Below are 13,894 nucleotides of genomic sequence, written 5' to 3'. Positions count from 1 at the left end.
GTTGAAACAACGTTGATTTAACCAGTTTGTGCCCAGTGGGATGTGTATGGTAAATAATGTCAAGTTTAGCCTGGATTTATTTTGGTTTCAATTTAAGTGCAAAGTGACACTGGGCCAAAGTGTATTTTCTTGTGAAATGTTTTCGTTTTTTGGGGGGGTCTACCCTTTGACAAGCTTAAGTGAAATATATTCACACAAATATAAACAAGTAGAAGAAGACCAGCACTGATCTGATCCTATTTGTATATATTCTTGTGAATAATTCACTGAATTTTATCTGCATTAAACTGGCTGCCTTTTTAAATGTTTTTTATTTGTTTTGTTTCCATACCTCGTCAGGCAGTCCTCTAAAAAGGAGACATGCTTGCCTGGACGAACAATTGGTAAATTCTGAACATCAAACCATAGGTCTAATGATAAAACACCATAAATGAGTAGTCGGTTGTTATTGTGTTATACACACACTCTGCAATGGCTGTTATGATGTGAATTGAGCTGCACCCTGTGTTGCAGGTGTGTCAGTTTCCTTTCTGCCCAGTAGGTGGGACTTGATGCTTGGAGCATGGACCTTGCTCTCTCTCCCGTCACTGTTTCCAATGCGCTATCCATCTGTCTTGGAGCGGTGCTAAAACAACCTGGAACTAACAGCTAACGGCAGCCTGAATACAGCCAGGGTAACCTATACCATGCAGCCTAGAGAGGAGGACAAGCCTGGAGTAGTGATTTTTGAACCATTTCTAATTTGACGGAGTATTTTTTACTATTCTTCGTTCTCGTCTATAAAATAAATGGACATTACCGCAATTGTATCAATTTGACATACCTCCATACATTCACTCGCCCGCGCACACGCCATACAATTGCAGTCAGACGGGCTCAGGTTAGGAGATTCAGAAACGCTCAAGGATATTATCCCCAAAAACTTTCAATCATGGATTTATTTTTTATTCCACCACGAATTTGCTGGTGGAGGGTATTGTTTCTTTTGAGCATCTTTCAGGACTACTTGAGCAATATGCTGGACTGCCCGCCAACCTGCAGCTGCTCTCCAACTGAGATCTATTGCAATAAGTCTGATAATGGGAAATTCTTTCCTCTGCTTGCACTGCAAGATACTGGGAACAATGGAAATAACAGCATCGAAGATCTGTTCAAGAACATCACCTCAATGTAAGTATTTCTGCCCACTGTAGGCTATCGTGCATCACATGTTGAGCCCATGTGAACCACAACTGTCCCTGTATTTTATTTGTTTTACTCTCACCGCACCTCCTTAGGTCATATATTCAAGAATGCAAACCTGTGTCTAACTGGTCAGAGATTCAGCTGAGTCTAACACATTTTGTATCTAGAAATCCCTTTCACACGACGTCGTTAGCGTTATAGCCGGTAACCCTGCAAAGCGTGTCCTCCAGCCTCAAGTAAAATGAGAAAAGAAAATCGAATTCAATGTAATTGTCCAAATAGACCTGTTGTTGCATTGGCCCTCATATACCCCAAATGCCGAATATTGCTCAAGAGACCCGCGTTTCCCTCTTTTGTAACTGTTTTGCATTCATGTCAGGGACTCAAAGAATTGATCACGTTTGCAAACATCTGAAAAGGTGGTCTGTACTTAATGAAATGTTTAAATCAAGAGAAAGAAAGAGAGAGATTTATTTCGATCTGCTCTCAATGTGTAGCCGTGTCATGTTTTATTATAAGGCTATTTGATCATAAAATAATTTAACATTTTAGTCCGCACAGTACAATTACGCCACCTCTAAATAATCGTCGTTATTTAGATTTGGTTGCCACCCTGTCAAGTTTGTGTTATCAGCCAGGTAGATTTTGTTCTGATTTGATGTTCCTATTTTTGAACCATGTCACTCACTCATATCAGTGGCTATTCTGATGAAGTACCCGCATATTGATAACATAAAAAGGCAATTGTTGGGAAAAATAAAATGTCCTTGACAGAAGGTTTCCCCTCATTTATTCCCAATGGAAAGCATTTTTGGACTCTATAAGTAATGTGTTGGTAAAAATAGAGCACGGACACTGTTGACATACTTCCCTTTATAAGGCGTTTGTTTTATAAATTAAATGCCATTAGTTCTGGAGAAGAACCATCTCCCCCACCGCTCCTAGCTCTTTCAGCTGCAATTTTAAGCCATTTAGGACTCTTCCTCACAGCATGGTGAATTTGGATTTCACCCGTTTGTATTCACCTCTAAATGATTCCAAAAGAAAATAGAAGAATAGTAGTTTGAGAAACGAAAGAAACAATATAATCAATTTTAATATATGGAGAGATTTTGGATCCGGGCCGTTACATCGCAAGCTGAAGAGAATATTTTCGTTGAACAAAACCCCAATTCATTAATGATTCTTTGATGAGATTTGCCAAGGACGAGGGTGCCATGACAACCTCTTTGCTTTGCACTGAATCCACTCAATTTCCATAGCCTGAGAAGTGATGTTTTGCTAAGTGCTTAGGATGTAGACCCCATTTGTGGGTCAAACACATGCATAAATACAACGATCTAATTCTAACAATGCCGCCTGGTTATAAATCGCTAAGCACACTATATAACAAGCACACAAGCACCAGTCAGTTTGTCTTGACTTTGTAGGTGTAATCATTTTAGTGTGCTTGCTTACTCCACATCCCCTACAAGGCCACTAGAGGGGCTGCTGGCTGTTATTTTACAGAGATGACAACTCTTGGGCATTCGATAGAGCGACACGATTGCAAACGTTCTTTTATGCAGGCTACCAGCTTTACCAGAACGTTGGAATTCATTATTCTCTTTTCGTGGCGTGATTTCTGTTGAGCGCTGTCGCAGAGAACCACATCTTACAGCTTCTGCTGTTATGTGTGTAGGAGTCATTCAGCACCCCCTATCACTGGACAGCTCCCACACACTAACTTGGGTTGGGAGCCGACCGTGTAGGCGTAAAGAGAATCTGCACTAGTGAAAGGCAGAAGTTGTTCCTGCACATACACGATAGATTGTTAACACCGACGCGATATAAGAGTAGACCTAAGGATTTCCTTGAATATACCATGACCTTGAACTAATTGTAAATGTGAAAGCTGTCGGCCTCAATTATAGCTACATTTGTCTCATGGCAACGATGTTCAGAGTTCAAATTTCTCAAATTCAACAATTATGTCGGGAATTGTGTAACAGAATATTCACCAAAAAATGTCTTTGGAAGGGTGTGTGTATTGTGATTGTCCAATGATGCAGCATACCTCAAATATAGGATTTTATTCAACTTCAATTGAATCCAAGTGTAGGCTTATGTATGTAATGCTTTAAATGTCATATTGCACCAAAACATCATAGATGCCATGTTATTATGTCTGAGTTTCTGCTTCTGACAGGCAGTAGGCCTGGGCTTTAATGGATTACATTGTTGGCAGTATTATTTCCTCCTGAAAATGGCAGGCTAGTATGCAGCATGAGGGGTATCATCCAGGGGCATGGTAATGTCATACTCTGTTTGGAGTGCTCTGTGTGACCAATCTTTCTTCTTCGTTAGGCTTACTGGAGCATGTTTGAAAAAGCTAATCCTTATGGACATTTCTCTAAAACCAAGTGTGTTTGAAATGGATTAGGCTGGGTTGTTTCGCTGCATAGACAATGAGGAGGAAATTATTCTCTTTGAGAGGCACATTTGTTTTAAGACTCGAGCAGCCTCACTCTTTGACCAGTCTTCAATGTTCACGTTCACAATACAACAGGTGGATGAATGATATAACCATACATCCGTATGAATTGCAGTCACCCTGTTCCCTATAGAGGAGGTGCATAGACACGGTTGTGGCCTTTTGCTGTCATAGACATACTGTTGGCATTCAATTTGTGCTGCTCTTTTAAGACAAAGTCCTTCCTATCACAGTGCTATCAGTAATTATAGGGAAAGCACATCTGCTGCCAATCCAAATGGCAACACATAGCGCTTTTTGTGCAGTCTCAAAAATGTTATATTTCCTATTTCCTTTCATTACTCCTTCTCAAGGTTGTGTGTGATTATCTGTCAGTTTACCTCACCTCATATTTTTCCTCTGTGTATACTTTGTCTATTTAGTACCCTAAGAAGAGACTATTTGTTTTCATCAAGAGTATCCATTAGGATAATGGTATTTTCTCTGTACTTAGTAAGGCCAATCTCTGTAGAAGCCAGTTCTCTGTGCATTTTCTTTTTTAAATCCTGGAATTCAGAGGCTGTGGTCATCTTATTTTAACCAAAAACCACTAGCCTACTATATTGATGGCTTGAAAGATTACTTGAGCGTTATATACACTATATATACAAAAGTATATGGACACCCCTTAAAATTTGTGGATTTGGCTATTTCAGCCACACCCATTGCTGACAAGTGTATAAAATCGAGTACATAGCCATGCGATCTCCATAGACAAACATTGGCAGTAGAATGGCCTTACTGAAGAGTTCAGTGACTTTCAATGTGGCACTGTCATAGGATGCCATCTTTCCAACAAGTCAGTTCATCAAATGTCTGCCCTGCTAGAGCTGCCCCAGTCAACTGTAAGTGCTGTTATTGTGAAGTGGAAACGTCTAGGAGGAACAACGGCTCAGCCGCGATGTGGTAGGCCACACAAGCTCACAGAATGGATTCGCCGAGTGCTGAGCGAGTAGTGCGTAAAAATCGTCTGACCTCACTTGAAACACTCACTCCCGAGTTCCAAACTGCCTCTGGAAGTAAAGTCTGCATAATAAATGTTTGTCGGGAGCTTCATGAAATGGGTTTCCATGGCCGAGCAGCCGCACACAAGCCTAAGATCACCATGCGCAATGCCAAACATCGGCTGGAGTGGTGTAAAGCTTGCCGCCATTGGACTCTGGAGCAGTGGAAATGCGTTCTCTGGAGTGATGAATCACTCTTCACTATCTGGCAGTCCGATGGATGAATCTGGGTTTGGCGGATGCCAGGAGCGCTACCTGCCCCAATGCATAATGCCAACTGTAAAGTTTGGTGGAGGAGGAATAATGGTCTGGGGCTGTTTTTCATGGTTCGGGTTAGGCCCCTTAGTTCCAGTGAAGGGAAATCTTAACGCTACAGCATACAATGACATTCTAGACAATTCTGTGCTTCCAAATTTGTAGGAACAGTTTGGGGAAGGCCCTTTCCTGTTTTATCATGACAATGCCCGCATGCACAAAGCGAGGTCCATACAGAAATGGTTTGTCGAGATTGGTGTGGAAGAACTTGACTGGCCTGCACAGAGCCCTGACCTCAACCCCATCGAACAACTTTGGGATACAATGGACTGCGTGCCTGGCCTAATCGCCCAACATCACTAATGCTCTTGTGGCTGAATGGAAGCAAGTCCCCGCAGAAATGTTCCAACATCTAGTGGAAAAGCTTTCCAGAAGAATGGAGGCTGTTATAGCAGTAAAGGGGGGACCAACTCCATATTAATGCCCATGATTTTTGGAATGAGATGTTCAACGAGCAGGTGTCCACATACTTTTGGTCCTGTAGTGAATGTTGAGCCATTTGCTGTCTCTCCACAGTCTCTCAGAAAGCTTACACTTAAGAGAGTGGGAGTTAGCCTGCAAATGTTCACCAAAATGTGGGGAAGCTATGAAAAGGAGGCTACATCTGTGAGTGACCTCACTCCTCCCACACCCCCTGCTCTGCCTCAGAGGAAGATGGAGCACCTCTTTTAAACCAGAGCTCATTAACGACACAGTTGAGTACAGAGTACAGTACATGGAGTACATCTGTGTACAGACTGACAGATGGAAGGACTGTCAGAGTGTTTTCATACATCTTTATTCAACAGAATTAAAAACGATTGAGGCATATAGTATATGTGAGAAAGAGGAGGAGGTGACTGCCATTTTGGAGTGCGTATTTTATGATTGCTGTTGTGGAAGTGTAATCTGTGTAAGGTCCCTTTAAGGCAGAGTGTACCAGTGGACCCATGCCCGCCCCTTTACCTGGTGAAAATACGGTTTATCATGCATTATGGTTTAGAGATGGTTCATCATCTATTGTTAGTCCTTTATCATAATTGATCAACTTACATGTTAAGTGACTGCCAGGTGTGTTATTTCTGCTCAAGTACAACTGTGGACCCTGACTGGTCCGTATCTCTGTGGACAGATCTTTAAACCAACCTGGCGTCTCTCTGCTGAGGTCCGCTTCATGAGATCTGAGAGCTGGATCTAGGAAATAAACTGTCATCAAATGGCATACAAACATCTTGAGCTTCAGCTTTGCTTTCAGATCTATAGTTACTGCTAGGCTATCTATGATCCTGAGCTGTTCTCTAAGGATTGGCCTCACAGTGATCCTAGCTGGAGCTAACTCACAGGCGGAACCTTGCCAGTCATGCAGAAACCCAACCGAGTACTCCATCAAAAGTCACTTTGTCAGTTGACAAGATCAAGTCAGAAATCACAGCGTACTTCAAATGTTTTGAAGCTGGAGGCATTTAGCTTTTCCATGGTATAGCAGCAACACATGGTGTGAATAGCATAATATGCATTGAGGTGACAAAGCCACTTCCTGGATGACTGAGAAAGATATAGCGTATGTAGTCCAATCAATTTTGTGTTTAAGAACCACGTGATATAAAAACACTAAACATAATGCTATGATGAATGTGGCATGCTCCTAATCCTTTTGTGACGTTGGGTAAACATGAAAACATCACAGTCAAGTACTATAGGTTGGTTATATACTGTAGCATAGCCTTCAGTAAATAAAATGTGATGATTTTATGACAACTTAGTTTGTCCATTCATGTTGGGGTTGAAACAGTTGCTGCATTTGGTGTTTTCCAACTAGGACAGTGAGCAGTCAGTCCAACAACCCCACTGATGACCTTGAGGGATTGAAAAGCTTTTTGGTCACCATTACTGCTGGGATGGAAATATACCTGCATGCATGACTGACCTTTCATATTGTTCATTATGATTTCCAATAACATTAGCGACCATTGTCCCCTTTTGAAATTGATAACAGAAAGCACACTCCTTCTTGTCTTGTTGTCCACCCCTACTGAAAAGGCATTATGTATTTGACTAGGGCCATTATGCTACTGTCGCCTTCGTGGTACCACCCGTGTGTGTGACCCCTAATGTGCATTATGCAGAGGGCAACCTAGTTTATGAAATAGATAATGGCACAGATCAATTGCAGTGATAGTCTTATATTATAGACCCATGTACTGTATGTCTGTACGTGTAAATGTGACAACTCACACTGTCAAGGTCCAACAAATCAATTTCACAGGTAACAATCTTTTTGTTTGTGTGCTATTTTGGGGGAAGAAATAGTTAGGGTGTACATTATGTTATATGGTATTGATCTTTGAGATCCTTTCTCCTCCAACGTGTTTCCCATTTATATGAAATTGTTCAGAACACGATGTTCACTGTACTAGATGGACAGGTCATGTGCAACAGTGCTTCTGTACATCATGCTTACTGAACTTTTGCAACTATTATTCTCTCAATTCACGGAATGCATATGCACTGTATTGAGTCCCTGGGTCAATTCTTGCAACCATTCGTCTCTCAATTCACGGAATGCATGCATTGAGTCCCTGTTTCATTGTTTTTGCATTCCTGCCTGTTTATTAACATGATCAATGTCAGTCTCGTTTAACTCTCTGACCTCATTGTTATGTGCATTCCCTCGTGTGGAGAACACGAGCAATGACTGGACTCTTAATTGATCTATTGTAAAGAATGAATGCACATACAGTCTGTGACAATGCATCTGATGGCATAAACACATTGTTGTATAATATAGTGTAGAGTTTGAATCAGCAGCATCTATACTGAACAAAAATATAAATGCAACATGCAAAAACTTCAACAATTTTACTGAGTTGCAGTTCATAGAAGGAAATCAGTCAATTGAACTAAATTCATTAGGCCCTAATCTATGGATTTCACAAGACTGGGCAGGGGCACAGCCATAGGTGGGCCTGGGAGGGCATATGCCCACCCACTTGGGAGACTGGCCCACGCACTGCGGAGCAAGGCCCAGCCAATCAGAATGAGTTCTTCCCCACAAAAGAGCTTTATTACAGACAGAAATACTCCTCAGTTTCATCAGCTGTCCAGGTGGCTGGTATCAGATGACCCCACAAGTAAAGAAGCTGGATGTGGAGTTCCTGGGCTGGTGTTGTTAAACGTCTGCGATTGTGAGACCGGTTGGACATACTGCCAAATTCTCTAAAACGACGTTGTAGACGCCTTATGGTAGAGAAATGAACATTCAATTCTCTGGCAACAGTCCTGGTGGACAATCCTGCAGTCATCACGCCAATTGAAAGCTCCCTCAAAACTTGAGACATCTGTGGCATTGTGTTGTGTGACAAAACTACACATTTTAGTGTGGCATTTTATTGTCCCCCAGCACAAGGTGCACCTGTGTAATGATCATGCTGTTTAATCAGCTTCTTGATATGCCACACCTGTAAGGTGGATGTATTATCTTGGCAAATGAGAAATGCTCACTAACAGGGATGTAAACAATATTTGAGAGAAATAAGCTTTTTATGTATGGAAAATGTCTGGGATCTTTTATTTCAGCTCATGAATCATGGGACCAACACTTTGCATGTTGCGTTTATATTTTTATTCAGTATATATAAATAGCACTAGAAGACTGTGTGTGTGTGTGTATGTGCCAGACAACTAACTCTCCTGCTGAGATGATGAGCAAATCACAAAATGCTCTGCCAGCCCCTTGTCTTCGACTGAGACCTTTTCTTGTATATGTTACTGGCTCCTACGTTACCAGTTCCTTAACTGGAGGTGTAAAGACTATGAATAAAATTATGGAGATTAAATTAACTACCTACTGTAACACTAGGGAAAACCAGTGTCATAATGGATATTTTTGTATAAGACACTGTAGGGCTTTATCTATGTATTTTTGTCCTCAGAGATGCCTTCATGTTCGTTAAACTAAAGATTAACAATCTTTGGATGATTGGTTAAATCTGGCCTTATCCAATTCTTGTTTCACTGTAGATGAGTGGGTAACAATACTGGCACTCCTCTCTGCCATTGAGCCATCTACAAACAGTGGCTGCACTCTGTGAGGAGCCTCAGCCTGCCTTTCAAACAATGTCTCCAGACCGCTTTGAAATATTGATCAATCCACCCTTTCTCTCCCCCTTAAACACTGTATATCTTCTGCTGTTACTCACTGATTGTTTTTACGGAGACATACACAATATATTTCCAGTATTTCATCATGTGACAGCTTTAGTAATATGTTGTTCATGTGACTTGTCTGGCGGGGAAAACAAATTAGAAGTCTGGATGCACTTTCGTTTCTCTGGTTCCTAATAGAAAATGATTATATGGGAATCTAATGCAATAACAATGATACTGAACACTTGTGATCTAATTCTCAGAAAAAAGCATTGTGGTGATTGTTACAATGTTTCAATCATTTGTATGAATAAGGTAATTTCTTTTGTCCCCGAGTTTTCAGTTTCAGTTTTAGTCCCTCCCAATATCCCCCCCCCCCCCTCTCTCTCTCTCTCTCTCTCTCTCTCTCTCTCTCTCTCTCTCTCTCTCTTCCCCTCTCCCTCTCTCTCTCCCTGCCCCCCTTCTCTCTCTCCTGGTTCTTGCTTATATTTTATTCATTGCAGGGCCAATGAAGCGCCTGATAGACTGTAGAGCACAGTGGATGATCCTGAGCAGTTCATTTCTTGGTTTAGTTGGCAGCTGGCAGATTTACGGTGGCACAGCCTTCATTCTGCATGCTATCCTCAGACCTATGGTTCTAAAGATGTCTGAACACATCACTGAAATGACCTCCTCACTGACCTGTATATTTCAACCCTATGCAGAGGTAGGAAAAAGGACACTTTCCAGGACACTGCAGCAGTTAGGGCAGTTCCAATGGTGTATGTTTTATGCATGTAAAAAGTATCCTTGTGAAGTGACCTCCCAAACGTATTAAAGCACTTTATGATGGAACCTTTAGAGTTTGCGAAGATCAATGGCGGCTGCTGTCTTACGGCGTCTGTTTGAACCTGAAGCAGTAAGGTGGCGGTGCCTGTGCTGTGCTGTGCTGTGCTGTGCTGTGCTGTGCTGTGCTGTGCTGTGCTGTGCTGTGCTGTGCTGGGTGGATATCTGTGCAGACACCCCCGTGGCTCTGTAGCGCTCATTGGTATGCAGCAAGAGCCAGTGGAATATCTCAGGAGGCAGGAGGCACCTGCTCAGCTCACACCTTCTACTTGTTCCTCACTTTCACTTTGTACTTCACATTCTGGTGGTGGTGGTGGTGGTGGGGGGGGGGGGGGGGGGCTTCCAAGGAGGCCTTGTCTCTCTCGTAGGAATGCTGGAGTTGCTTTAGCTATACATTTGTGGGCTGCTGGTGTAGATTGAGATATAACTGCTACTTTGAGAAACATGTTAGGGCATATTACTGTAGGTTGAAGTCTAATCGAGAGTGCCTGACATTTTATTTCAATGTTTGGGAAAGGAAATATACTTGTAGTAGTATAACAGTTTTCCCTGCGGTTTGATAGCCATAAACAAAATTATATGAATATAATAAAGGTATCCACTGTTTTCCCCCACTATTGTTATAGAACATATATTTCAGTGTTTATCCCCATCCTCAGTTCTAAAGGAGGCTGCTAAGCTGTTGTTCTTGTTAATGAAAAGTTTTCTAGCTGTCAGACCGGTGTCTTGACCTCCATTTATTTTATTGAAACCATTTTGGGCTGGTGGTCAAGAGAATGGCTAAGGTCCAAGGATGGGATGTCTCATTGCACAGCTGATATTAGGAGCACGTAAACAGCTATCTCACCATGACAGAATGAGACCAGGAAGTCATTCTGGTGAGTTAGTTTCTATTGATCCAACTCCAAAGTTCCCCTGGCCATATTAAAACGTAACCAGTTCCTTGACAAATCAGCAGGGCAGCCTACTAGATCGGTGTACAGCTAGAACAGATCTGTGTACAGCTAGAACAGTCACGACAGCCTTCCTTGTTGCTTCACCTTCTATATGGTGTAAACAACCGTGCATTGGCTGGCGTTGGCGAGGAGAGTGACGCTTCTCTCTCTCAGGCGAGACTGGGGCCCGGAAAGTAAAGGCCACACAGAGGGTGTGGGTGGAGTGAGTGGAGAGTGTTCCCAGACAACGTGACATGTGTTTTAATGAGTCTGGAGAAGCTTCATGTCCTCTGCATGAATAAAGAGCTCCTTCACCAGCCCCTTCCCCGCCCCTTGACCACTCTCTCCAACCCTCTCATCTAAACAGGAAGGAGAGAGGCACACATCAAACAGAAATCTAGTGAATAATAGCAAACACTTCTTTACCAAGTAGGTATCTTATTTGTTCTTATTAACATAATACTTGTGGTATTTCAGTGATGAGAATACACATCTAATATACTTTGAGATATGATTCAGAGAGTTGTTCTCAGTACATCGCTTTATTTACTATTTACGTTTTCTCTGATTTGCTTCACTGTTTATTCCTGTCAATTAGTCTCACTAAGTATTTCCTGTTCAGTGCATTTGCTGTTGTAGAGGCAGTTTTAGACTAATGTACTGTGGTGGTTGTTCAGCTCTTTTAGGCCACTCTCAGCCTACAAAATGACCTGTCTGGTACTGTTAGCCAGACCACAGCATTTCCTGTGTTGTTTGCTAACATTTAAATGCGAACTTGTGTTTTCAGTAACACTTTACGTGACACCCATTGTCATGACACGTTATAATCAAGCTATAATTAAGCAATAAGGCACGAGGGGGTGTGGTATGTGGCCAATATACCACGGCTAAGAGCTGTTCTTACGCACAATGCATCGCGGAGTGCCTGGACACAGCCCTTAGCCATGGTATATTGTCCACATACCACAAACCCCCAAGGTGCCTTATTGCTATTATAAACTGGTTACCAAATTAATTTGAGCAGTAAATGTCAATCAGCATTCAGGGCTCGAACCACCCAATTTATAATATGTCTTGTACAACGGGGTGGGTCTAATCCTGAATGCTGATTGGTTAAAAGCGCATTCCAGCCAGTATCTATTCTACAAGTTACCACCGGCTAAATCTATGACGTTAAAATGCGTATTTACTCTGTTCCATCTGACTGCGCAATCCACTGTCTCATCAGCCCAGCCAGGCTATTTATAAACTTGATCTCCACTATAAAAAGCATCTAGATATTATCTCACATTTCTTTTAGACTAACATTTAGTTTTCAACAGTGGAGATTTGTATAAACCTTACTGTCTGTCTCTCGACATTTGCAACATTGTTTCCAATATTCAAATTCGATCTCCAGCTATCCTATAGTAATGAACGTGTAGGGGTCGGGACGAGACAGACAAGCAGCGTTTCTCAGCCAGTCGAAATCATGAATCAGCTGGCATCATTTCTATGGATATATACAAAGCAATGTCAAATGAAAAAAGGTCAAATGAAACGAAGTGCATTTAGTTTGCAGTCTTTAAAGCTTCAGGGTATGAAGTGATTGTATTAGCTGTGTTGTTGGCTAGCTCCTCTGAACAACAGTGTCCTGATGAGAGAACACATTTTCTATAGATACCGAACAAAAAGACTGAACGACTGGGTCGCGTCTCTAGCAACCGATATGACATGGGTTTTAATGACAACAGTGTCCGACGTGACATGGGTTTTAATGACAACAGTGTCCTGATGAGTGAGCACATTTTCTATACCAGGCGAAGTTGCGCCTCATTAGCTCATTGTTATGGATGTATCCAAATAAATGTCACTAGAAAACAGCTTAAACAAATGCAAATGCAGCAACTGTTCTATTCTTTTTTACATTTGACGTGACTGTAAGTTAGCTGTAGTTGGCTAGCTATCAAGCAAGGGATAAGAACATTGCCAGCCAGTATGGCAATAGAACTTTTAGAACAAAGACTGGGTCACGTCCATAGATACCGAACAAAAAAACTTAACGACCAGGTCGCGTCTCTAGCAACCGAACCGATAGAACGAACAACCAGCCGGCTTGGGTAGCAACCCTAGATTTGTGTCGGGACTATATCTTGTGGAAGGATGAAATAGCATGAATAAATTAATCAAAATAATGTTTTTAATTAAAATATTTCAATTATTATTTGAATATGTTGTTACCCTGTTGTATAAAAGTGATAATGCCCTCGAAGCCGGTGTTTGGAGGATATATTGGCACGGTTTGCTGGCCCCAGACGAAGTCTCAGGCCTAACAACACCCGTGCCAATATATCCTCCAAACACCCGCTTATCGGGCATTATCACTTAAATAACAACTGACATAACTTGTCATAACCTGTCTTAATATGGTCATAACACTGTCATGACCCCCCCATATATTTATACCTGTTGTGACATATTTTGCATTTTTTAGTAGCTGGTTATGATACCTACATAAGAGTGTCAAAACCCATATTTATTTAAATGTGCATTTTCCCTGCGAAGAAGTTTCCTTTTGTTTGAAATTTTGTTTCTTAAGTCCTTGGTTGTTGTTGTAAATGAATTCTTTACAGTCTTGTTTTTTTTCTTCATATTTTAAATAACTTGTCGAAAATACACTTTATCACACTGTCAAGAAGCATTATGACCACCCTGTGTCACTTTACTTATACTAAGAAAATACACTTTATGACATTGTCAAGAAGCGTTATGACCATGCTGTGGCACTTTACTTGGACTAAGAAAATACACTTTATGACATTGTCAAGAAGTATTATGACCATCATATATGCCAGATAGGCCTATCACGTACATGCCCTTATATCAGTCATCAGTCAAAAAGAGGGTGTCTTGTCCTGCTCCTGAAATCTGTTCCTGCATTCATCCCAGTCATCCACAGCAGAGCATTGGGGTAGGTTAATTGCGCACACATCAATGTGTGCGCAATTACAATG

The 13,894-nt window shown here is 41.6% G+C and overlaps 1 protein-coding gene across 5 annotated transcripts in view; it reads left to right on the top strand.

The window, feature by feature from the left end:
• Positions 1 to 609: 609 nt before the first annotated feature.
• Positions 610 to 13,894, top strand: part of ntrk3a (neurotrophic tyrosine kinase, receptor, type 3a) — a 298,276-nt gene continuing 284,991 nt past the window's right edge. For all 5 annotated transcript variants that reach the window (XM_014124435.3, XM_082957199.1, XM_014124434.3 and 2 more), the window contains exon 1: positions 610 to 1,170. In XM_014124435.3, coding sequence (XP_013979910.2) covers positions 932 to 1,170 — 239 coding nt within the window. In that variant the 5' untranslated portion in view covers positions 610 to 931. The remainder of the gene's footprint in view (positions 1,171 to 13,894) is intronic.

The sequence above is a fragment of the Salmo salar genome, chromosome 10 (assembly GCF_965601325.2).
Source record: "Salmo salar chromosome 10, fSalSal1, whole genome shotgun sequence".
Taxonomy (NCBI): domain Eukaryota; kingdom Metazoa; phylum Chordata; class Actinopteri; order Salmoniformes; family Salmonidae; genus Salmo; species Salmo salar.
Note: the sequence above shows the minus strand (reverse complement) of the source record. Positions and strands in the feature narration are given on the sequence as shown.